The 25205-nt window shown below is 41.8% G+C and overlaps 2 protein-coding genes across 16 annotated transcripts in view; both read left to right on the forward strand.

Annotated features, from left to right (window-relative positions):
- The first annotated feature begins 2504 nt into the window (after positions 1-2504).
- LOC130459003 (actin nucleation-promoting factor WASL-like) lies at positions 2505-3765 on the forward strand. Its single transcript, XM_056826193.1, has 3 exons — positions 2505-2564; positions 2726-3183; positions 3626-3765. Exons 1-2 carry the CDS (start codon positions 2505-2507, stop codon positions 3164-3166), a joined length of 501 nt encoding a protein of 166 aa, XP_056682171.1. The 3' UTR covers positions 3167-3183; positions 3626-3765.
- A 21-nt stretch (positions 3766-3786) lies between these two features.
- Positions 3787-25205, forward strand: part of EIF4G3 (eukaryotic translation initiation factor 4 gamma 3) — a 386696-nt gene continuing 365277 nt past the window's right edge. For 9 of the 15 annotated variants that reach the window (XM_056795636.1, XM_056795639.1, XM_056795643.1 and 6 more), the window contains exon 1: positions 3788-3923. The gene's annotated coding sequence lies outside the window, so the exon portion shown is untranslated. Of the gene's footprint in view, positions 3924-25205 lie in introns of all 15 variants that reach the window. The other 6 variants (XM_056795635.1, XM_056795650.1, XM_056795638.1 and 3 more) reach the window with 1 other exon arrangement.

Here is a 25205-nt window from a genome sequence, read left to right on the forward strand (position 1 = left end):
GGGAATTGTCACTTCTCCAGTGTCACATAGCTAGGAATGATCTGAGGCCACATTTGAACCCAGGTCCTTCTGTCTCTAAGCTTTCTCTCTATCCACTGAACCACTTAGCTGCTCTAAATCTCTTTACTTCTGAGGGACTACATCTTTTCATATGAAAAAAAAGTATAATTATTTATAAGATTTAAAAAAAATCTTTATTTTCTGTCTTAAAATGGATACTAAGTATCAGTTCCAAGGGAGAAGAGCTGTAAGAGCTAGGCAGTTGGAATTAAGTGACTTGCCCAGGGTCACACAGCAAGTATTTGGGATCATATTTGAAGTCAGGACCTCCTGTCTTCATACCTGGTTCTCTAAACTAGTCACTTAGCTGTCCCAAAGGGGTATATAATTCTTGTACTACCCATCCCCAGGGCTAATGGTGAGGAAAGTGCTTTGTATTCACAAATTCTTAATAGGGAAAGTCAGGAAATATCCAAAATCAAATAGCAGCTTAGGAGCTCAGGGCCCCAGACTTCAAGTCTATATTCCTTCCATTAGATCAGTGATGGCAAACCTTTTAGAGATGGATGGCTGGGCCCTGCCCCAACCCCACTCCCAAGACCCAGTGCTGTGTCTGCCTGCCTCCAGAGACTGTGTGGCATGCCCCTCTTGCTCCCAGACCCTTACCCCACACAGGGGAAGGAGAAAGTGTTCCCATTGGGCTGCTGGGCAGAAAGATGGGGCAGCAAAGAATATCCTTATGGAGTGTAGAGAGGGGCAAGGGAGTGGCTTGAGAGCTCTGCTCCCCTCCAGCTCTGCCATCTGTGAGATCCCTACATTATCCCCTGTGTGTTCTCATTAACTGCTGGGCAGAGGGTGGGGATGGGGAGAGGGGAGGGGAGCAGCTCTGCCTGAGTCCCCCTGCCTTTCTAGTAATGAACTAGGGTGGGAGGGTGGCCGCATGTCCACAGAGAGGGCTCTATGTGCCATCTTTGGCACCCATGCCATATGCTCACCATCACTGCATTATATAATGCTGCTTTTGTTTATTCGCAGCTTTCCAAGTTAGAGAAAGTGATTTTCCTAAAATCAAGTGGCAGACCCAGAATTCCCATCTGTCTTCTTCCTCCAGTTCTGTTCTTTCTACTTATTTATATCTTATTGACCTTCCTTACATATCTGAAATAAGGTTGGCCATTTCTTCTATTCTTCTCTCCTACAGGATAGGAGTCATCTTGGTTTAGTGGAAAATGGTGCTGGATCTAGAACCTGAGGATTTGAGTTCAAATCCTGGCCCTATTATTACTTACATGTCCTCAGGAAGGGCTCTTCTTAACCTCCCCTGGCCTTAGTTTCTACATTTGTAAAATTAAGAGTTTGGACTAGGATAATCTCTAAGGTACTCTAAATCTATGATCCTATAATGAAAAGAATGGCAAGTTAAAATGTTAGGTATATACAGAATAAATTGGAGATAATCCAAAACTGATGCCCTAGCATTAAGAGGGATCAGGCAAGGTGGAATTTTACCTCATACTTGAAGGAATCCAGGAGGCAGAGAAGAGGGGGAGAATTTCTAAGAGTGGGGGACAGTCAGGGAAAATGCTTAGAGTTGGTAACAACTAGGTGGCTCAGTGGATTGAGAACCTGGCCTAGAGATAGGAGATTCTGAGTTCAAATCTTGCCTCAGACACTTCCTAGCTAGGTGAACCATAGCAAATCACTTAACTCTCCCACTCCTTTACCCTTACTATTCTTCTGCTTTGGAAACAATGCAAGGCAAGGGTTTTATTAAAAAGAAAAGAAAAGAAAGAAAAGAAATGCTTATAATTGGGGCATCTAGTAAGATAGATCACCAGGCCTAGTCAGGAAAGACCTGGGTTCAAATTTGGCCTCAGACACTTCCTAGGTGTGACCCTGAATAAGTCACTTAACCCAGTTTGTCTTTGAGTTGTTACCAAGATAGAAAGTTAGGGTTTTAAAAAAAATGCTTCCATTGGAGATGGGTCTTAAGTGAGGAACAGTAAAGAAGCTGATGCCATTGGATCTCAAGAGTGTGTGTGTGTGGAGTTAGTTAAGATGGGAAAGGTAGGAGGGGGCCATATTGGTAAAGAGTAAACTTTTGAGTGCCATACAGGATTTTTTATATTGATTTGATTCTGGCATTGATATTAGAGTGTATTGAAAGGTGGTCCTGTTGGTGGATCAGTGAACATTTATTAAGTCCCTACTGTGTGCCAGGCCCTGTGCTCTGTGCTGGGGATAAAAAGAAAGTCGAAAGACGGTCTCTGCTTTCTAGGAGCTCCCAGTCTAATGGGGGAGACAAGTGCAAAGCCCGATGCACCAGCGGGCTATGGCCAGGATTGATAGTCAATAAAGACCAGGGGGAAGGCTCTAGAATGAAGAGGAATGATTAGGAACATTTCTAGCTCAGTTCCCTTCATTTCGGTTCTAACAGCCTCTTGTTTGAGTTAAGTGTGACCTCTGGAAAGTCACTGAACTCTGTCCACGGGTGTCCAGTGGCGATGACCGTCCCTGGGGTGGGGGTGCGGTCAGCCGAGCTGCTCGATGGGAGGCCGCACAGTGTAAATAAGGGCTCGCGGTTAACATGACCCTGAGATCCCACGGCCAAGCCCCCTCGGAGTACTCGGGCAGGCTCCGGCAGCACTATCCCCGCCCCTGGGCGGTCCGCGCTCCCCCCGCCCCCCCCAACCACGATGGCCAGTTTATTGTTCTCTCGGGCTAGGCTTTAACCTGGGGCCGCGCCGAGCACTCCACAGCTTGGGCCTCCCTCCAGGGTCTCCCTCCACCCCCACGGGCCCAGGAAAGCCGCCCCCCACCCCCCGACCCTTCCCGAGCTTTCCCGAGGGAGGCCACGAGCTTGCCCCAGAGCGTTTCCAAGAGGCGTCCGAAGGCACCCGACTCGTCGCCCGTTCCGGAAAGAGCCGAAGCGCCTCCCCAGCCCCCCGCCCCCTCCTTACTCCCCGCCTCCCCGAGCTCCTCCGAAAAGGCCCGAAGTTTGCCGAGCGGCCGTCCTGCCGGACTGCTGGAGGCGGCCGCAGCGCCATGTTGGATGCTCAGCTCGTTGAGTGAAGAAAATCCGCCGGCATCGCCCGAGTTCCGCTCCCCCGAAGGGCGCCGTTTCCCCCGGGGAGGGGGAGAGAGACCCCCCGCCGCCGGCCCATGAGGATATTGCCGTGAAAGGTCCGGTCTCTCCGCCTCCTGCCCCCGCCGGGTCCGGCCCCCCCTCCCCCGGGGTCGCGTTGTCACGGAGACCGGCAGCCGGTGGTGCTGGCCCGCGGGGCGGCTGCTGCTGCTGCCGCTGCTGCTGCTGCTGCTGCCGGCGGCGGCGGGCGTGTGGGGCCGGCCCCGGCCCCCTCCTCCTCCTCCTCCTCCCCCCCGCTCCTCCTCCTGCTCCTGCTCCTGCTCCTGCTCTCGGCCCCGGCGCCCCCCCGGGCCCCCTGCCCCTTCTCCTCCTCCTCCTTCTCTTCCCCCGCCGCCCCCGGCCCCCGCTCTCCGGAGCGCCCGCTCCGGTCCCGGCCCCGGCCCCGGCCCCGGCTCCCGCTCCGGCTCCCGCTCCGCCTCTGGGGGGGTTGGTGGCTGCGCTTTGCCATGAGTTTACCGCAGAAACCGGCTCTGAAATCAGGCTCGGCGGCGGCGGCAGCGGCGGGAGGAGCAGCGGCAGGAGCAGGGGGAGCGGGAGCACCCGGCCCCGGCGGCCCCGGCGGCCCCGCAGGACCCGGAGGACCCGGCCCCGGCACCCCCGGAGCGGCGGCGGCGGCGGCAGCGGCGGCGGCCGTGGCGGCAGCGGCGGCGGCGGCCGCGGTCCCGCCTCCCCCTCACCCGGCGGCGGCGGCGGCGGCAGCGGCGGCAGCAGCGGCGGCGGCGGCGGCGGCGGCCCCCCACCCAAACCTCCGGGCCCTCCAGAGCCAGGCGCCCCAACAGTATCCTTTTCACCTGCCTGCACACCCGCGGGGGCCCAGGCTCGGGCCCTACCGGCCGCCGGCCCTACCAAGGAGGGGGCGAGTCCCCCGGGATCGGGAGGGGGGCGGGGGCGTGCTTGGGTTTGGGTGACCATGGGCCGTGTCCCTCCGCCCCCTCAGGGATCAGCACTGCGGGGATCCCGTCCACGCCCGTGGCGGCGACACTAAGGGCCCCCGCGGGGCTGGGGGGGAGGAGAAACCTTCCTGTGCCCCCTCCCCTCCTCCGGCGGGCACTATGAACTGGGGCTGAGGAGACTAAGGCTTTCCCTCACGGGTGGGAGCGTCACCTCCTGCCCCTTGGGGGAGGGATGGGTGGGAGGAAGATAGATCCCTTCTTCCTTTCCATCCAGCCCCAGAGGGCATCCTTCGGTCTTTCACCTAACGGGCAGGGCCCCTAATTAATAGACAATAAACTTTTGTTGGTAAATGTCCTGTTAGTGCAACATTGAAACTTACCGGCTTGCACCTAGAGGTAAGTGGATTCCCTAAAAAATGTAAAACGAAAATTCCCAAGGACCTCTCCCCCTCCCCCAACTTTCATTTATTTATTTATATGGTGAATTGGGGAGTTGTCATGGTGGTTATAGAACTGGATATGAGAAAGAAATGTAGACCGGACACTTCCCACTCTCTGGCCTTTAGCGGAAGAGGAAATTACCCGAAATGTTTCTTCCTTTCCTCTCCTCTTCCCCCCAATTCCCACCGCTAGAAAAGAGTGGTATTGTGTGGAGAGGCTTAAAAGTCTTTAATTTGCTCCTGGTAGGCCTGAGGTCTAGAGGTAATTCAAGGATCCGCATGGAAGTGAAGTGCTTGTTGTGCGCGTGTTTTCTGTGCATTCATTGCGTTTTCAGGGCTCAAAAGTGTGGCTTGGTTGGGAATTTAAAGACTGTTTTGATTTTGGGGGCGGATGACAAGGTATTAGTCTAATAAATGAAATTTTAAAAAGAACTACAGCAAACCCTTGGGGATTTTCAGTTATTATCAACTTACAAATACGATTTCATCTGCACAGGGTCACCTGTATAAGCATAAAATCGATACATCATTATTGGCCATTTGATGGGTTGTTTTTTGTTTCATATGGTGGTGCATGTGACTGGCAGAATGTTGTTAGAGAGGGAAGAAGGGTATTTGAGGGAAGAAATACAAGAATTCAAGGAACTTCCAGACATAGGTGTGAGGTACTCAGACACAGTGTTTCCTAGGATCTTAGTTTTATTCATAAATATAATGATAATGCCTACACAGGGGGAAAGAAAGCATCCGTCCCCTGTTGAATCATTGTTAGCCATTGTTTTGGCTACTTTTCTTTTAAGTACCGTTTTTATTCTCCTCTTTTAAATACCGTTATAACACTTTGATGCAAACGTGGTGACTGAGTTCCATTGCCCTGGGAATATGTATACATATTTCACACCAGGTGTGTTTGGTATGGTTCTCTTCAATGAAAGAGTTCTCATTGATGAGATTAATTCCAAGTGAGGCATACACTTGAACACCATGCATTGCTCATGTGAAACTTGCCTCATTTTGATAGCTCTCCCAAGTGCTTTGCAGTGGGAAAGCTGGCTGGTGTGGCCTCAGCAAATCCAAGCTACACTACTTTTGTTAGAAGACACTCCTTGATACCTTTTAGCTATTCCCCCACCTAAGGTGGGATATCCTGGAATGGAAGGGTCATTTATTAACTAATAAGTAGTGTACTATTTCATTAGCTTTCAAGCTAGCCTATGGGTAACTTGTTTGGGGCTGGAAAAGTTAACGTGTAAGGATTGCAGCCCTGTATGTGACAAGGCTTGGGGAGCTTTGTGGCTTGATTCTGGATTACACACAAAGGGCTGGGAATTAGTGTGGCCAGTATGCTTTTTCTCAATGGATCCCAGGAGGAGGGAGCTTGAAAACTGTTAGAATTGGTAGAGGCTAGTGCTGCAACTTTGTACTATCTCATAAAGAGAAGACTGGTGAATTTAAGGTGGATTTTTCAGGTAGACTGATTAAAAACATTGGCGTTTTCTCTTCATTAGTTTTGACTTAATTTTCACCATTAAAGCTGAAAATAATTTTCCTCTTCGTCTATTTTCCCCAACTCTCCTTGACCTCTCTTATTTAAATAGCCAGATATTTCAACTGCTAAGATTTGGGAGTGTATAGAGTAAAATGAAGGCTAAAGTAAGGATTACATTGGCATTTGCTCATGGGATCAGTAGAATTGTATCTTGATAATGGAGAGTTGGTTAAAATTTACAAAAATGTGGCAACACTAAGAAGCAATTAGTTTAGTTTATTTTTATAATAATTATTATTATTTTTACTTTTGGATTGTATCTGCACATAATAGCATACAGGTATTTATTTCCTTACTGGTCTCTTGCCAGGTTTTGGTTCTTTTACCCCTTCCCCTGAGTTTAGATTTTGTGTTTGATGAAAATAGTCATTGTGTCATAATATGGAAACTCAGAGTCAGATGTGTGAGCTTGGATGGTACTCTTTCTAGGGCACTGCCTTAGAAAGACTGGTGCTGCTGTTTCTGAATTGAACTGGTAGGTTAGTGTGGCATCAGTGAATTTGCAGCAATGGCACAAAAATCTACCCGGGGCTGCCTGTTCATCTTAGGAAAAATAGTAAACTTAAGTGAAGAACTTGAAATTGGCAGACTTCTCAAAAAAATAATAATAGTAGAAAAACTAACTTATTTTTCTGATGCCAATGAACAAGACTACTCCAGGGAAATTCTTGGAGTGTGGGAGTTGATTTTTACAAAAAATGTGGGTCAAAGGCAAAATGAAAAATCTTTTACTTCTGATCTTTGAAATGGAAGAACGTTGAGATCAGGAAAGGAATATATTGTTGCGGAGAGAGCAGCTGTGTGTGTATGTTTTTGTTGGAAATAGGGTCTCTCCCTCCCCAACCCCCCATGCAGAATCTGCTTTTGGAGAGAAGACACCCATGTTCTACTCTGCTACTCAGCTAAATGTGATCATTTAATCTTGCTGAGCCTTAATTTTCAAAGCTATAAAGTGGGAACAATAATATTTGGCACAAGATGTCCCTGGGCCATATCATAAGTTTAATCGTGTATCTGAAATGTAGTACTTTAATATATTTACCTTGAGATGTATCTGCCTCATTTCTAGCAGAAATGCTAAGATACACGAGGCTGTTATTAACTCAGGAATCAGCTTGAAGCTTCTCACTTTCAGAGTAACTTGAAACAATTTAGGTTGTGTTCACATGCCAAAAAGCTTCTGTCTTAAATAGAACCAGGCTTCTGGTCATTATGAACAATTGTTCTCAGCCATCTTTTTATGTAGAAGTCCCTGAGTGTGTTTTCTTTCAGTGGTTCTTCTGATTGACTCACTTGAATTTGGAAGGCCCAAATTCCATTACTACAGGCCTCATTTATGGAGTAGCCACAATTTGTAGAGGTTGGTGTTAAGGGGAGCAGAAGAGAAAAAATTCAGAAGCCCTCAGTGAGCTTAAGGTCTAGGAGGGGGGAGATATGATTTTTACACAAGGTCTGAAGTGCACAGTGATGCCAGGTCAAGTATTAGAGGGAGACAGACCAAGCTCTGTTTGGAATATCAGAGCATGCTTCCTGCTGGTGTTGGCATTTGAATTGGTCTTTAAAAGTTGGAGTGATCTAACATCAAAGGGGGTGAGCAAAGACATCCCAAATTAAGAAAGGAAGGTAGAGATTGCCCAGGGTATGACTGCAGTAATGAGAAGAGACAGAGTAATTTGAGATGAGGCTGGAAATGACTTAGAGTAGAGGAGGGTTAACACTCTAAAGTCTTTGGCAAGATGATTGCCCAATGATCTGTGGCTCTCATCTTTTTCCTACAAATAAGTCTTCAACCATATCAGTTTGTATTTTTCTTTCCATCACCACTTTTATTTTCATATTCAGTTTCAGCATTGTAAGTCCATGTTTTTTCTTCTCCTTGTACTCTTCTGTTTTGGACATTGTGATTGGGACAACTAAGTCTGTATACTGTTCTGGAATGAGAGTAGGGAGATACTTTTTTTTACCTGGTTGATAAGGAGGGTCTGTACATCAGAAAGGAAGCTTTCTATAGGGATATTTAAAAAAAAAAACACTTTTTATTATTAGAGATATAATTTAATTTTTACATTGGGAAATGATTCTTTGGATTCCATTGAAATTGCCCAATTCTTCCCATATTCTCAGGTAACTGAGATGCTTTTAACTTCTTGAACCTTAGTATTGGGGGAGTTTGCTATAATTTCATTTGGGGCCAAGTGGTTGGTCAAGTGCATGTCCATTGTGTGGCTGTATCCACTAGGATACCAGATCCTCTCCCTCTAGCTTCTGGGGTAAACCATAGCCTCCTTCACATTTAATGAAGACTCTTTTTGAGAAGGCCTCATCCCTTCCCATAGTTTCCTAAGGAAGATTGATCTTATCTTTCTACATATCTAGTCCTCCCTCTCTTGGGTATTTAGGACGTCCTAACTTGGAATTGCTTATGTGCATGTCTTATCTCTCTACCAGATTGACTTTAAACTCTTTGAGGGCAGGGATTGGGTTATAGAGCTAGTCTGGGGTTATGGAAGCAATTTGAGACAGGATTCAGAGGACCTGGGCTGAGGTCCAGGTTTAGACATTGAAAACAATTTGTAAACTTTAAATCAATAATTTTGAGTTGTTTTAGATATTATTTCAAGCCATGAGCCCCTGGGCCCTTGGCTGCAGCTTCCTAAAACTTTACCTTCCTCATCTCTTAAATGGGGCTAATTATTTGTACTAGTACCTGATTGTTGGGAGGAAAGCCCTTTTCAGACATTACAGAACTCAATTTTTAGACACTGGCTATGACTTCATTTTTGTGCCCTGGGGCATGTTCTGCCTACATGTGGTTTATTGAATTGAATTGTTAAGGGGCACACATGGGATAGAAAGAAGCTAGAGAGGAGAGAAGAGAATTGGGGTTACAGAGAAGGGGAGAAAAGAGAAAAGGGAGGCAGACAAGGGGAAAGAAGAAAGAAGGGAAACAAAGGGAGACTGAAAGTGGGAAGAGAGGAGAAAGAGGGGTGAAGTCATAAGATCCTGAGGTAGGGAGGCCTAGAGTGCTACTGGTGCTGCTGAGTGCTTCAGTCCCACAACTCCTGCCAAAATGAATAAGTAAACATTTATTAAGTGCCTGCTGTGTGCCTGGCCACCTCAGTGTGCAGCACTAGTATTTCTGGGGGTCTCAAGTAATAAAAGTGGTAAGTTATTGAGCACAGATTTTTAAGTTATGGTCAAAATGGTGTTAATATAAGTTTTTAAAAAATTGTTGGCAGCCTTTGTTTTTAGATCATGGTCATTTTTGAAATGATCCATCTTCCCGATTGAACTGTATCTCAGAAAAAACAGTGAAGCTAAAATGCTAGTTCAATGACCATATCCAACATATATGGAAGAGTTCCTGGCTTCTTTGCTAAGAAGACTGGACTGTGTTTCATGATTTGTTTTCTATGGTTTTTCATTTTCTCAGAGTTTGGCTTTCTTCCCTTCATTTACATTGTTGTACATTGTTCTTTTGGTTCTGTTGATTTCACTCTAGATCTGTTCACACAAATCTCAGGTTTCTCTGAATTCCTCCTACTCCTCATCTCTTTTCTTGGACTGACTAGATTTTCCTTCAGCCCAACCTAATGTTCTTTAACCATCTCAGATTCCATCAAGGATCAAACAGATGTCATTCTTTTTGTGCTTCTTCTGAACTTGTGTTGAAGGCAAGACTTTTCCTCTTTCAGTTTTGAAGCCTTCACTTGATTCTCTCACCCATAAATCTATTTAGTTGTGAAGTCTTATTGATTCTACCTGTACAACATCTCTTGAATCCAGTGCCCATTCTGCCGCCAGCCTGATTTAAGCCCTTATAGACTCTCACTTGCCTCCTTGTGGTCTCCCTGCCTCAAGTTTCTCCCCACTCTCATAACATTCTTCTCATAGGACTTTAACTCCAGAAGAAACTCTTGAAGTTTTTTCAAGAGAAGTTCTGACCATGTTTTTCACCTTCTAAGTAAACTCCTTTTGCTCTCTATTCCTTCTAGGTTCAAATATAACTCCAATTTGCCATTGAAAGCCCTTTGCAGCTTGTCCCCAGACCACCTTGCCAGGGTCATTACTTATTGCTGCGCTTTGTACTGGCCAAACTGGCCTGTGCTGCTTTTCCTTTGGCACTGGCCATCTCCCTTGTCTGAAATGTACTCTTCCTGTTGCCTCCTTAGAATTGCTCAGTTCCCTCAAAGTTCCTTTCAAGGGCTACCTCATTTTCTGGAGGACTTCTCCAAAAATATCTGTGTATTTACCTTGTTTGTACATGCTTATATGTGTACAGATCACTGCTCCCAGTAGAATGTAAGCTCGTTTGGGGCAGGTGTCATTAAACATTAAAAAAAAAAAAACATTTCAGAGATTGTTCCTGGTTCCATTGCTAGAGCATCATAAGAACTTTTCCTCTATGGAGATGAGCCTCCAAACTTTGGCAGAAGCAGGAAAGATAAGGGGCCTGGCAAGTAAAAGCTGTTACTTTGGAGCTGAAGTCCTGGCAGAACTTCAGTGTTGGGAGGATGGGTACACACTAGGGGAGTCAGGAGGCTGGTCAGGTTACTTTGTTGACTTTTTTCTCTCCAGCACTTAACTGACTTTGTTCATTGAATCCATGAATTTTGATCTAGAAAAGATCTTAGGAGACATGTAGGGCAGTTCCTTCATGGTACACATGAGGGATCTGGGTCCTGGAAGGGAGAGAGAAGGCCATACTCTAAGGTGGCAGGTAGCAGAGCTGGGATTGGACCCTGCTGCCTTCCTTGCCCTGCCCTAGCCTTGGCCAGAAGCATGTTCAAGATGGAACACATTCCTTCTCTCTTCCTGTGTTCATCACTCCCAGTTAAAGCTAAGGACACCTCGTGCCACATCCATGAAAACAGTGCTGCTGGCCTCCTGTCAATAGGACATATGATGCAAGCTGTTTCCTAGCAGTGAAGATCCACTTGTTCTTGTATCCCTGTGGCTCAGCATAGAGCCTGGCCCAAAGAAGGCTCTTGTTGATTGATTGGTTTATTCCCTGGCAGTCTCCTGCTTGGTCTGAGTGATCAGTGATAAACATTTTTGAGATGTCTGGTTCAGATTTAAGGTACATTCTGTGGAACAATTAAGTTATGTGAAGGCAATGTGTTTGACCTAAGAACTTTGGGCCTTACTATCAGAGTGTGATGCTTTCTAGTCAATGACTGAAATGTTGGAATGGCTTTTTCATTGGAGATGGTGTCATTGGCAACAGGTATACCAGGGAAGGAAGTTTGGAAAGAAATTGTTTAATTGAGATGGCTCCCCTGGTGCTGTGGGGTTTATACTAGGGCTTAATCCAGATCATAACAAATGTGTTTATTAGTTAGACTGATGGAATTCTCAAGTAAGAGAAAAGAAATTCCATGGTGGCTTTGGTGTAAACTGCCACTAAAATTCACATTTGGGAAGTGCTGGAGGACCCACAGGTGCTTTAGAGTCTTACATGGTAGGTAGCTATCCCTGATGGTTTTGAATTTCAGTACTGGAAGCAGATTTAGATGCCCTGTACTGGAATTCCCAGTCTCTCTGGGATCCTTGGTTTGGGAACCAAAAGGAAGGAGAAACAGAAATTATGTTGTCTGGCTATTTCTTTTGGTAAATGAGGGGAAGTAGGGAAGTAAAGGTCCAACCCTCCCCCTTTATTGCAGAGCTGAGATTGGGACCCAGATCCTCTGACTCTAAATCCAGCACCTTTTTCTACTTTTCCAGGTTCTTCTCAGCTAACTCATTTTAGATGCTTTCACAACCTATCTCTGTTGATGCATGCAGATATTTATTAACTTGTACCTGATTTAATAGAACCCAATGTGCACCAAAAGCAGTTTTTATTCATTAAAAAAAAGAACATTCCAATTATATTGGTCAGGGAGATTTACTTCTTCATAGGTGGTGAAGGTGAAGGATGGAAATCAAGAAAAGAGGCAATAGGAAAAATTTGGAGTTTATTATTGCATGCTTCCACTATTGCCTTTTCCTGATGCTTCCCTGGGGCCTATTGAATAGGGGTCAGACATATGACCAGTGGCCCACAATATTCCCGAGGGCAGCCTGAACCAGATTAAAATGCAATTGGGGAATATTTAGCAAAACAAAAATATAGTAAACCACAGATAATATTACAGTTTAAAGCTATATCAATATAAGGCCCACAGGAGTCCTTATTTTTGGTTTTGTGGTCTCTGTTTCTATTTTAGTTTGACACCACTGTCCTAGAGAATGCCCCCAAGTTCTTAAAGGCTGAGCTTGAAGAACATAAGCTCTAAGAGGACTTACTGAACAATATAGGCCACTGAGGGCAAATAAGGGATTCTGTAGAGAGCCAGGCCTGGAGAAAGGAAGTTCTGGGTTCAAATGTGGACTCAGACACTTCCTAGCTGTGTGACCCTGAGCAAGTCACTTAAGCCCCCCCTTGCCTATTCCTTATTGCTCTTCTGCCTTGGAACCAATACACAGTATTGATTTTAAGGTAAGTGTATTAAAAAAAAAAGAAAAATATAGACAAGGGGGCAGACTGTCTATTGTCTGATAACTAGTCCAACTAAATTTGGGTGGGCTTGACACCACAAAGTTGGTATTTTTATTTGATTTTGATAATCAATGGAGGCCACATTATTTCAGCCACAGTACCTTGTGTAGTAGTTTTATCTACTTCTAAAGCACCATTGACTGAATCACAAAGATCCTTTAAAGTTATGATTTGAGGCCAAGGTGGGATTTGAACCAGAGCTCCTCCTGACTCCCAGATCCAGGAACTCTTTCCACTATATTCCTCCACATGTTGAAGAACAGCTGTTCAGCTCATTTGGGAGCATCCTTCCATCAGTATTTTGTAGTAGAGTAGCTGGAACTGTTGGCGAGAGAGAGACTTGGAGGTTGCCTTCCTTACCAGGCAGTTAGTAGGATGTGATGGTGCCAGTGCATGTCCGTATCTGCAGCCATGATTTATGTACATGAATGTGCCCTTCTCTATGAAAGGTCTTCTGGAGCTAGGAGGTGAGGTGTGATAGTACTGGCCTGGGAAGCTGAGAGAGGTGACTTTAGCGTAGGGTTAGGAGAACAGAATGCTCAACTGAAGTGGGCAGAAAAGTAGGGGAGAAGGAGGAAGCTTATTGGGTGTTTGAGCTGAAGATGGCTCAGGCCTCCCAAACGAAAAGTTGAGAGAAGAGCCCTTTACCCATCCTTTCCTTACAAAATGAATGGCCTCCAAGGAGAGAAGGCAACTTGCATTAATGGGGTTTTTTGCTTTGGAAATGAGTGGAAAGGATTCCGACTTTTGTACATAGGGTGGGAAAAGAATCCAGATGCTTCACAGAGCCTGTCTTCAAAGTACCAAGTCTAGTGGAAATAAGGAAAGAAAAACTACTGGAGGGAGCAGTTGGAGTAGTTAGCACAGTTGTGACTTTAAAGACTTGTCTTCCCTGTGAAAGGCAGCCATGCCATCAATAAGGATGGTGAGAATGTCATTGGAATTGTTAGTCACACCTGATGGACCTGGAGAAATGGCAAATACAAAATATTTTCTATGACTAAAAAGTAAATTTTAATCTAGAAGACCAAGAAATCATTGTTGCTGTTTTCTTTGAAAACTTTAGAAACTTGGCAGCTAGGTGAGTCAGGGGCTAGAGAGGCCTAGAGATAGAAGGCCCTGGGTTCAAATGTGACCTCAGACACATTTGTTCCTAGTTGTATGACCCTTGGTAAGTCACTTAACTCCAAATGCCTAATCTGTACCACTTTTCTGCCTTGGAACCAATACATAGTGTTGATTCTAAGGTAGGGGTTTAAAAAAAAAATCTTGAGTCAGTCCTTTGAAGTGTTACACCTTTATTATAAGAAGTTCTTTATTTAAAAACTTTTAAAAATTCTATTTATTTTTATACTACTTTCATTTTTAAATAGACCCTTCTTACTCTCATCCTCAACAAGCTGTCCCTTGGGGGGAAAATTAAAAAGAGAAAAACGATAATTAACCAACACTTTACTTGGTATAGACAGCACATGCAATGTTTTGTGGCCATAGTTGTTGCTCTGAAAAGCAGGGAGTCAGGTACATTTTCTCACCTTTCCCCTAGGACTAAGCACAGTCATTATCATTTCATAGTTTCAAAGGCCTCAGTTTTTGTTTTGTTTTTGTTCTTTCTATGACCATTATTGAAGTAGTATTACTTCCCTGGGCCTGATGACTCTTTCCTTTGTATTAATTCACATGTCTTCCCAGGCTTCTCTGAAGTCTGATTCATCATTTCTTAGAGTGAAATAATATTCTCTTAATTCATGTGCCATGACTTGTTTAGGCTTTCTCCATTCAGAGTACGTTGGACTTTGTTTTCAGGTTTTTGCCAACACAAAATGCTGCTGGGTGTCTTGGTACACATGGAACCCCTCTTTTCTGAATTTGATCATTGGCGTGTGTGGCTAGTATCTCTATGGATATTTTTGTTTCTTAGCATAATTCCAAATTTCATTTCAAAATGATTTGTCCAATTCATACCCAGCATAAGGTCCATCACTAAAAGCATAGTAGTGTTCCTGTTCATCCTCAGGCATTGACTCTTCCAGCTTGTGCCATCTCTACTAGTTTGCTGGCATGGTGAAAGGTGAAGCCTCAAAGTGGTTTTGATTTGCCTTTCTTTTATTAATGATATTAATATTTACTAGTAGTTTCATACAGTTGTTAACTTGGTTTGCAGCTCATAAAAAGTTCTTGATGACTGCAATCTCATGTCTTACTATTCATTCAAAAGATATCCCTTGAGCCTTTACACTGGGCTTAGCATTGTGGTGTCTGTTTAAGTATGACAAAGTCCTGGTCTCAAGTTGCTCTCAGGCTTAGTGTGTAATAAAACCATATATAGAAATGGTAGTAGTAATAATTATAATAGCTAGCATTTATATCATGCCTACTATGTGTCAGATACTATGCTAAGCTCCTTACAAATATTATTTCATTTGATCCTTTCAACAACACTTGGGAGGGGTAGGTGCATGTGACATGGGGTTCACAGTAATTTAACTTTCTTGAAGGATGTTGTGAAAGTTAGAATTTGGAGAGAGGAAAAGGAGGAAGGACTTGTAGGAGAAGTGAGAGAGAGGAGAAAATAGCCTATGGGAGACTTGAGATTTGTGAATGAACTTAGTGTATTTTTAGAGTTGAGTGTGGTTTGGTTTTATGGTTTGACATATTAACAGATGCAATTGGAAAATAGTTTGGGCTCATTGTTACTATATGATATCTCCCATGCCATCCACACTGGGGACTATTCTTGTCTGAAGAACAGTGACTTGATTAATGCCATTTTTACAAAGGTTTTTTATTTTTTTAATTTTTATGCCTTTAGTGGGATCAGTCATTTCTGGTTAAACACTGGCCTTCTTTACATAATAATTCTCCTTCCTCACCCTCTGCTCCTTTATCCACCATGTGACAAAGATAAGGAGTTAAATAAAAATTAACCAATATAGTGACCCATCTGATCAGGTGTACTATGATTTGCCCCTCTTGTCATCTACCTGCTGGACAAGCAGAGGGAGAGAAGTCTTTCTTCTTATCCAATGGTTTATTTTTTATTTGGAAAATTTTATTTAATTAATTTAGAATATTTTTCCATGGTTACATGTGTGTGTCCCCCCCTCCCCAATAGCCAACATGCAGTTCCACTGGGTTTTACATGTGTCATTGATCAAGACCTATTTCCATATTATTGATATTTGCACTAGGGTGATCATTTAGAGTCTACATCCCCAATCATATCCCCATCGACCCATGTGATCAAGCAGTTGTTTTTCTTCTTTTTCTACTCCCACAGTTCTTCCTCTGGATGTGGATAGTGTTCTTTCTCATAAGTCCCTTAGAATTGTCCTGGGTCATTGCATTCCTGCTAGTAGAGAAGTCCATTACATTTGATTGTACTACAGTGTATCTCCGTCTCTGTGTACAATGTTCTCCTGGTTCTGCTCCTTTCACTCTGCATCAATTCCTGGAGGTTGTTCCAGTTCACGTGAAATTTCTCCAGTTCATTATTCCTTTCAGTATAATAGTATTCCATCACCAACAGAACCACAATTTATTCATCCGTTCCCCAATCAAAGGGCATCCCTTCATTTTCCATTTTTTTGCCACCACAAAGAGCTCAGCTATAAATATTTTTATATAAATCTTTTTCTTTATGATCTTTGGGGGTATAAATCCAGCAGTGGTGTGGCTGGATCAAAGGGCAGGCAGTCTTTTAGTGCCCTTTGGGCATAGTTCCAAATTGCCATCCAGATTGGTTGGATCAATTCACAACTCCACCAGCAATGTATTAATGTCCCAATTTTGCCACGTCCCCTCCAATGTTTATTACTTTCCTTTGCTGTCATGTTAGCCAATCTGTTAGGTGTGAAGTGATACCTCAGAGTTGTTTTGATTTGCATTCTCTAATTATAAGAGATTTAGAACACTTTTTTCATGTGCTTATTAATAGTTTTGATTTCTTTATCTGAAAATTGCTTATTCATGTCCCTTGCCCATTTATCAACTGGGGAATGGCTTGATTTTTTTTTTTGTACAAATGATTTAGCTCCTTATAAAATTGAATAATTAGACCTTTGTCAGAGGTTTTTGTTAAGAAGATTTTTTCCCAGTTTGTTGCTTCCCTTCTAATTTTGGTTTCATTGGTTTTGTTTGTACAAACACTTTTTAATTTAATGTAATCAAAATTATTTATTTTACATTTTGTAAATTTTTCTAACTCTTGTTTGGTCTTAAAATCTTTCCTTTCCCAAAGAACTGACAAGTATACTATTCTGTGTTCACCTAATTTACTTATAGTTTCCTTCTTTCTATTCAAGTCATTCACCCATTCTGAGGTGAATGGTGTAGGTTGTGAGAGGGAGGGAAGTCTCAGAGACCCATTTTTCAGGGCCACTTTTGGTCATTAAGCTTACTCAGTTTGTCCTCCTTTTAGGGTTTTTTAAGTTTATATTGTATGTATATTATGTATCGTATGTATGTATATTATATTATATTGTATATGTCATTCTTCTGGTCTCTTTATTTCACTGTTGTTTTCTTTCTCCTTATTTTCCTGAGGTTTTTTTAACCCCTTCATTTGTCTCATTCTATTACATCCACATTTCATAATTAGTTGAACCATTACTATGTCCCATTTTGTTACCAGTTCTCTGTTCTTTCAAAAAGTTGTTTTTAATGAACATTTGGTCTATATCATCTCCTTATTTCTTTGGCTTCCTTGGGGTACATGTGCCATGGTGTGGCCAGAGGGTAGGAACACACATTTTAGCCACTTTTTCCCCATAATTCCAAGTTGTTTTTTGGAACAGTCAGACTAGTTCACAGCTGCAGAAGGCAGTGTTTTAGGTTAAGGTTAGTTTGCCTGAGGTATGTAAGATAGTTTGGTTTGGGAAGACATCAAAGTCAGGAAGTCCAGGGAATCTGATCTAGGATTGAGTAGGGTTTGAAAAAGGCCAATAGGAGCTCAACATCCTTACCAGTTCCTGAGTACTTTTTGGGAATCAGGAGAGTCACTGCTCTGAAATAATTTTGCTCATTTCTGTCAGCAATATGATAGAGTTGTAAGTGGAATGAATAAACCCCATTTCCATGTCCTAAGATGGTAGAGGTATTTGATATGGAATATATTTGGTGTGAAGAAATGAAATCATAAGTGTAGTTTTGGTTGAGTTACCTTGCTTTGATAGTGGTCATAACAATAATTATTAAGGAGAAGGCATGGGGCTTTTGATAGAAGTGTTAGTCCTGTAGTTAAAACATATAATTTTTCTAAATTTTCTGAATTAGTTTTCTTTTTGATTTATTCAAAGTAGACCCTGATGTTACAGCAGTCTGCTGTGGTGAAAATATGAAGAAGCAAGATCAGGAAATCCCTTTAAGCTAACAGGGTTTTTATTTACTACGCAGGAAAAGGCCATATTAGAATGAGGCATTTTATAACCTTTGGGGTCTAATAAAAGCAGAGTTTATTTATTTTGGATAAAAATAAGCCATCATTGGGTGAATGGAATTGAAATGCTTGTGAGTTGTATGGGTTTTGGAGTTTCTTTCTTATTTTTCATTTTTGTGGCTATTAAATTAGCATGAACACCACCGGGTTGGACAAAAGCTAGTGCTGGAACACTAGGCATAAATTAATTTATGTTGAACTTTTAATAATGTCGAGCATCTGAATATCCCTGACTTTCAAGGCTAGTTAGTACTCTATTGTCAGCTGTTATGTTGCTATGTTGTTGTATGAGGGTGTTGAGATTTCTCAGAAATGTTGCTCTTTGGAACTGATCCAGCTTCCTGAGGTAAGTGATATTTCACAAGCAGGCAGCCGCTCACTTGACCTTAGCTTATTCCCTTTTGTGTTTCAGAACTCCAGAGGGAGGGTATTTTTCAGTGAGAAGTTAGCTCGAGGCCAGGAAGACCTAATGGTGCTAGACTTTCTTCTTGTTTTTTGTTCAGTCATAAGCAGAAGCACTAGGCACTGGAGTGTGGATTTCCTTCATTTTTCCAGTGCCAATTTTTGAGTGGTGACCTGCAAGTTACATCATAGTCAAGGGAACTTGGACCACCTGGAGATCCTCAGTGGTGTGGTCTGGCACATGCAACTTGGTTTTCAAAACTGATTGGTCTGGTCTGATATTCTTTGTGTATATGTCAGTCTTTTGATGTATCTTTAGCTAAACTTTCTTCATTTGCTCTCATAATTGTGAAGGTCTTGGAGAGCAGGGAGTGAAAGACAGGAAGAAAGTAAACAAAGCATTTTTTAAGGGCCTCTTGTGTGCTAGGCCTGGGCTAAATAAGGCCTTCACAAATCTTGCCTCATTCAATCCCCATGAAAGCCCCACTGTTAAGATATCCAATTTACAGATGAGGAAACTGAGACAGACTGAGGTTCAGTGACTTCACACAGCTAATGAGTTTGTGAGGCCACATTTGAATCCAGTTCTTCCTGACACTCCAAGCTTTGCTCTGTTTCCATTGTGTGTGCAGTGGCACCCCCGCTACCTTTTGTAAAGTGTGATCCAACTCTTGAGTTGTTTGAGCAGAACTTTAAAGTCTTTGGTGCTTTAAAGGGTCTCTCTCATCTAGCCTTCACCATTTGAGTATTGAACTTGCCCTAGCTGGGATTGCTATCGAAGAATTCTGCTCTTTAAGGGGCAGATTAGGTGCTGCAGGCTGGAGAGTGCAAAGCTGTCCTAGTCCTTAACCTTTCTGCTAGTGACCAACAGATGTCTTGAGTACAGATGCCTGGGTGACAGTCACAGCAGATGCTTGTTCTCCCTGGGGAATCCCTGGGACCTTTCCAGGATCTACTCTGAAACCCAGGCCTAGCCCTTTGGTCTTTCTGTTTGTTTATCTGTTGAATCTACTTATTTGGCTGATATAACTGGGGGCCTCGGCTGAGGGCTTGAGGTCATGCCATCTGAGGCATATAGAGGATGTTTGTTTAGCCCGGTGAATGGAAGACTTTTGAGGTCCTGAAGCTGCCTTCAGCATTTGGAGGGCTTGCCTGGAAGAGAAAGAACAGGCAGGTTCTGCTCAGGAGGCGACAGAGTGGTCTCATGGAGATTGTTGGACTTGAGATCGATCAGAACTACCTCCTCCTCTGGTTGTGTGCATAGGAACATGGGCAAGTCACAATCCCTGGGTGTCAGTTTCTTGTAAAATGGGAATGATGAGAATAATGTTGTGAGGTTCCAGGGTCATAAACTGCCCCAACAATTATGATTAGAATTACGATTATTATTAGTCTCTGAGACTAGAACTAGAAGCTTTGGTTAGATGTTGCAGACAGGCCCTGTGGGATCAATTCAAAGAGAATTTTTTTATGATTTGAGTTGTTGGGAAGTGGAACAGGAATATTAATTGACATTTATGTAGTGCTTGAAGATTTGCCCAATGTTTAATATAAGTCTTCTAATTTGCTTCTCATAACAGTCCTTCAAGGGCTGTTGTTATTATGCCCATGGTGGAAACTGAGGCCTAAATCAGTTCCTGAAACTAGAGAATGTAAACTGGGATTTGGACCCAGATCTGAGCCCAGTTCCAAAGATCCAGGAAGCCTCTGTTATCTGTGTGGAGACTGGCTGCTAGCCTCCTAGATTGCTGCCTTTGAGGTCCTTTCCTACTTTACTGTGGAGATTTTGTTATTCCATTCAACAGATGGCTCCAGAGCCTGTAATAGGATGGTCTGACCATTTAGAATGAAACACACTAAATACTAAAAGGTAGTAACTGCATTTTGCCAACTCCAGAAATATTTGTTGTTGAGGAAAGGAATGAATAAGGTTATTGCTTTTATTAGCATGATATTTAATTTATTTGGGTTGCTACTGTGGAGGCATAATGTCAAACATAATTAGGAATGAAGAACTTTAGTGGGGTTGATGAAATTTAAATTTTTTGAGGTGCTTACTTGAAGAATAATTTCTCCACTGGGAAACTTTGTGTTTTAAGACTGTAGGAATAGAATGTGTGATGATCACCAAGTAGGAAGGGATTGTAGTAATTTCATAAAGATTCATATTGCTTAATTTCACATTATATATGTGTTTGGCCTAAAGGAAACCCTTGGGAGCAACTGTACTCAAGGAAATAATAAATTATATCAATGAACCTTTTCATACTCCTGGGTAAAGAACTTGGGGAGAAGTTGGAAAAGATCCCAAACTGATCAAGGACCCTTTAATGTTCTAATCTGGGCTGTTAAACAAACAAACAATTAAGGACTCAGTGGGGAGCATGATAAACCCTATTAGAACAAAGAGATTTAAAGGAATTACCTTTGGTTGGGAGGTGACCGAGGGAAAATGAAATGGAACTCTGATGTTTAAGAGATCAGGAATCTCTTTTTCCTGGCTGCCTGTTTTCTCTCTTTTGTGGTGTACCAGTTTCAGTTTGATTGTAGATATTTGTATTTTCAAACAATTACAAATTGTATCATCAGGAACATAATACTTTCCTTCAGAAATTTTTACCTCCAAAATTGTTTCTCTTTTTTTGTGTCTTGAGTTTCATGATGTTGAGAAAATTTACTTTAGTTACCACTTTTTGGGAGCGTGATTGTTCTGCTAAGTTAGGAATGCTTTTCCTCTTGACTTTTTTAAAATGGAAAGTTGGTCATCTTAAAGAAAGCTAGGCTTTTATTGTAACCCTCACTTTAGCCAGAGGGCGTTGTAGCCTGCTTCTATAAATTATTCTGTTGTGTTTTCATTTCATAGAATCTCAGAATTGGAAGAGACCCTAGAAGGCCCTTCCAAACACCTACCCAGGAGTAGGAACATGGAAGAAAAACAAACGACATAGGTTGATGGGGATATGATTGGTGATGTAGACTTTAAATAATCACCCTAATGCAAATATTAATAATATGGAAAAGGCCTTGATCAATGACACATGTAAAACCCAGTAGAATTGCTCGTTGGCTATGGCAGGGGAGTGGGAGGAGGAGGGAAAGAACATGAATCATTTAACCATTGCAAAATATTCTAAATTAATTAAATAAAAATTTCAAACCTAAAAAAAATCAAACTCCCACCCAGGGAAGGAATCTCATTTACTCCAGAGTTGGGAGGGTAAGTGGTAGGAAGGGTACTGCTATTTTTTCTCTATCAGGTCATTGAAGCAAGTTATATTTTATAAATGTTTCCTCGTTAGTGCACTGTGGTTGTTAGAAATCTATCTAGAAATGCTAGATAGAGCACACTTGTCTTGAATCCAGAAGTAAAATTTTAGCTTTCAAGGCAAGAAAAATGGAAGGGACAAAGAAGCAGCCCACTAATGGTGAGTTGTGGGAGGCTTCTGGGGTCCAGAGAGCCAGCTTGAAGAGTTCCTGAATAACCCTTTCTAAGATGTTGGACCAAGCAGCTTTCTGATGTTGGGCAGCAGTAGAGCTGAAGCTTCTAGAGCAGTAGTCTGATAAGCCTGTGAAGAGGAGCCCCTGGGGAGGACCTTGTTGTGTGTTCCAGAGTTCCTGCATGGCTGCTGGGTACTTGGATCTTTTCAGGTTGTTTTGGCAGCAAAGGGAGACTTGGACTTCAAGAATGATCAGAAGTGTAGGTGAGCTGGTGCTTGAAATAGTAATCACCTCCTTGTGGCATTGGTACTAGGGCACCCTGGAATGGAAGCTCCTTATAGCCATTGTTTAATTCATTGTATCTTTAGCACCTGTCACAGTGCCTACCCATAGCAGGTGCCAGTCAGTGCTTGATGATTGGTTTGATATGGAGTGCGTGGATTTTCGAGTCTTGTAGAAATGTTTTTTCGCCCCCTATAGTTGATATCTAGGTGCAGTTGAGGAATTAAGTGAGGAAACTATTTTTCACATTTTTTTTGTCATGCAAAACACTTCCATATTGGTTATTGTTGTAAAAGCAAAGTCCTACATAACTCAAACCCCAAAATAAAACCAAAAATACAAAAATACACTGGATGTGAGAGAAGACTCCAACAGTTCTTTCTCTGGAGGTGGATAGCATTCCCTCTCATCAATCTTTCAGGATTGTCCCAGCTTGTTGCATTGATGAGAGTAGCCAAATTTTCGCATATAACCACTGTCCAATTTTGCTGTTTACTGTGTACAGTGTTCTCTCAGTTCTGCTTATTTTGTTCTGCACCAATGTTCTACAGAGCTTTCCAGCTTTTTCTAAAATCATCCTGCTTATGATTTCTTATGCATAATAGTATTCCATCACCATTATATCCTACAATTTGTTCAGCCATTCCCCAATTGAGGGACATCTTTTAGTTTCCAATTCTTTGCCACCACAAAAAGAGCTGCTCTAGATATTTTTGTACAAGTGGGTCCTTTCCCCTTTTTTATCTTTGAGATATAGACCCAGTAGTGGTATTTCTGCCCAGTTTTATGTAGCCCTTTGGGTATAGTTCCAGATTGCCCTTCGGAATGGTTGGGTCAGTTTACAACTCCACCAACAATGCATTAGTCTTCCAATTTTGCCATATCCCCTCCAGCATTTACTACTTTACTGCAATATTGGCCAGTTTCATAGATGTGAGCTGATACTTCAATATGGTTTTGATTTGCATTTCTCTAATCGAGAGTGATTTAGAACATTTTTATATGGTTATTGATGTCTGATTTTTTCATCTGAAAATTGCTTGTACATATCCTTTGACCATTTGTTAATTTAGGAATGGCTTATATTCTTATAAATTCGACTTTGTTCTTTATAAATTTGAGAAATTGGACCTTTACCAGAGAAATTTGTTATAAAACTTTTTCCCAATTTATTGTTTCCCTTCTAATCTTGGTTAGATTAGTTTTGTTTGTACAAAACCTTTTTAATTTAATGTAATCAAAATGATTCATTTTGCATCTTATAAGGGTCTCTATTTCTTGTTTGGTCATAAATTTCTTCCCTTCTCCAAAGATCTGCCAGGTGAACTGTTTTGTTTTTCCTCTAATTTAGTTATTGTATCACTCTTTATATCTAAATCATATATTCATTTTGACTGTATTTTAGTATAGGGTGTGAGATATACTGGTCTATACCTAGCTTCTGCTACTACTGTTTTCCAATTTTCCCAGCAGTTTTTGTTAACTAGTGAGTTTTTATTCCAAAAGCTGCAGTCTTTGGGTTTATCAAACACTCAGGTTGCTATGGTCATTTACCCCCTCTGTATATTGTGTATCTAATCTACTCCACTGATCTACCATCCTATTCTTTAGCCAGTACCAAATTGTTTTGATGATTGCTGCTTTATAGTACAGTTTGAGATCTGGTACTGTTAGGCCTCCATCCTTCACTTTTTTTTTCATCATTTCCCTTTATATTCTTGACCTTTTGTCTTCCAGGTGAATTTTGTTATTATTTTTTCTAGTTAAATAAAATATTGGCACTGAATAAATAAGTTAATTTAGCTAGAATTGCCATTTTAATTTTATTGGTTTGTCCTAAACATGAGCAATTAATATTTTTCTAATTGTTTAGATTTGACTATTTGTGTGAAGTGTTTTGTAGTTGTGTTCATATAATTCCTGTGTTTGCCTTGACAAATAGATTTCCAGATATTTTATATTGTTTAGAGTGATTTTAAATGGAATTTCTCTTTCTGATTCTTGCTGAACTTTGTTGGTAATAAATAGAAATACTGATGGGGGTATATGGATTTATTTTGTATCCTGTGAGGAAACTTTTTATAATGCTTTTTAATCAAAATTATTTTGTAATGCCAGATTTTATGGCTTAGTTTTTTTAAATTGATGTTTTCTGTTTCTTACATTATCATGGTGTCTCATGGATTTCACCTCCCCCCCACTTCCTTAGAGCTATCTTATATATCAAATAGTATTTTTTTTAAGAGAGAAAAAACAAAAGCCCCCATAACTGTTTGACATATTGAGGGTGTCCAAAAGCATAAGCAGTGTGTGACTCCTGTGAACCTCCCAACTCCACCAAAGGGGTAGATTGGAGATGTTTTCTCTTAGGTTTTCCTTTGAATTTTATTTGATCTTTATGATTTTATTATATTTGATTTTTTTCTTAGTGTTCTTTCCATTTATATTGTTGTAGTTATTGTGTATTTGGTTTGCTTGAATGCATCAGTTTACATAGATTTTTCCAAGCTTGTCTATATTCATCACACATATAATTTCTTTTAGCATAGTAATATTCCATTAAAGTTCATATACCACAATTTCTTTAGCCATTCCCCAATCAATGATGGGCATCTACCAGTTCTTGTTGTTCAGTCATTTAGTCATGTTTGACTCTTGTTTCTTGACTGAGATACTGAAGTGGTTTGCCATTTCTTTTTCTACTATACTCCCATTTTACAGATGAGGAACTGAGGCAAATAGGGGTTAAGAGCCTTGCCCAGGTTTACAGAGCTAGTAAGTTTCTGAAGCTGAATTTTTTTAACTTGCATCTTACTGATTCCAAGCCTAGTGCTCTATCCACCACACCCCCCTAGCTGTTTCTTCTAATTCTTAGCTATCACAAGAAGTGCCAATATAAATATTTAGGAGTATATGGGGTCTTTTTTTTTTAATTGATGACTTCTTTAGGATATAAGCCTAGTAAGGGAGTCTCTGGTTCAAAGGGTATGAACATTTTAGCCACTTTATTTGCATAATTCCAAATTGTTTTCTAAGGTGGTTGTACCATTTCACAGTTCTGCCAACAGTGTATTAATG

This window comes from Monodelphis domestica, chromosome 4 (assembly GCF_027887165.1).
Source record: "Monodelphis domestica isolate mMonDom1 chromosome 4, mMonDom1.pri, whole genome shotgun sequence".
NCBI classification, from domain to species: domain Eukaryota; kingdom Metazoa; phylum Chordata; class Mammalia; order Didelphimorphia; family Didelphidae; genus Monodelphis; species Monodelphis domestica.

Bases quoted from the DNA above. Each gene is read 5' to 3' on its own strand.
- LOC130459003 (XM_056826193.1), top strand. From the start codon at position 2,505: ATGACCGTCCCTGGGGTGGGGGTGCGGTCAGCCGAGCTGCTCGATGGG. The intron at 2,565-2,725 runs GTAAATAAGGGC...CTCTCGGGCTAG, and splicing joins TCGATGGGAGGCCGCACAGT to GCTTTAACCTGGGGCCGCGC.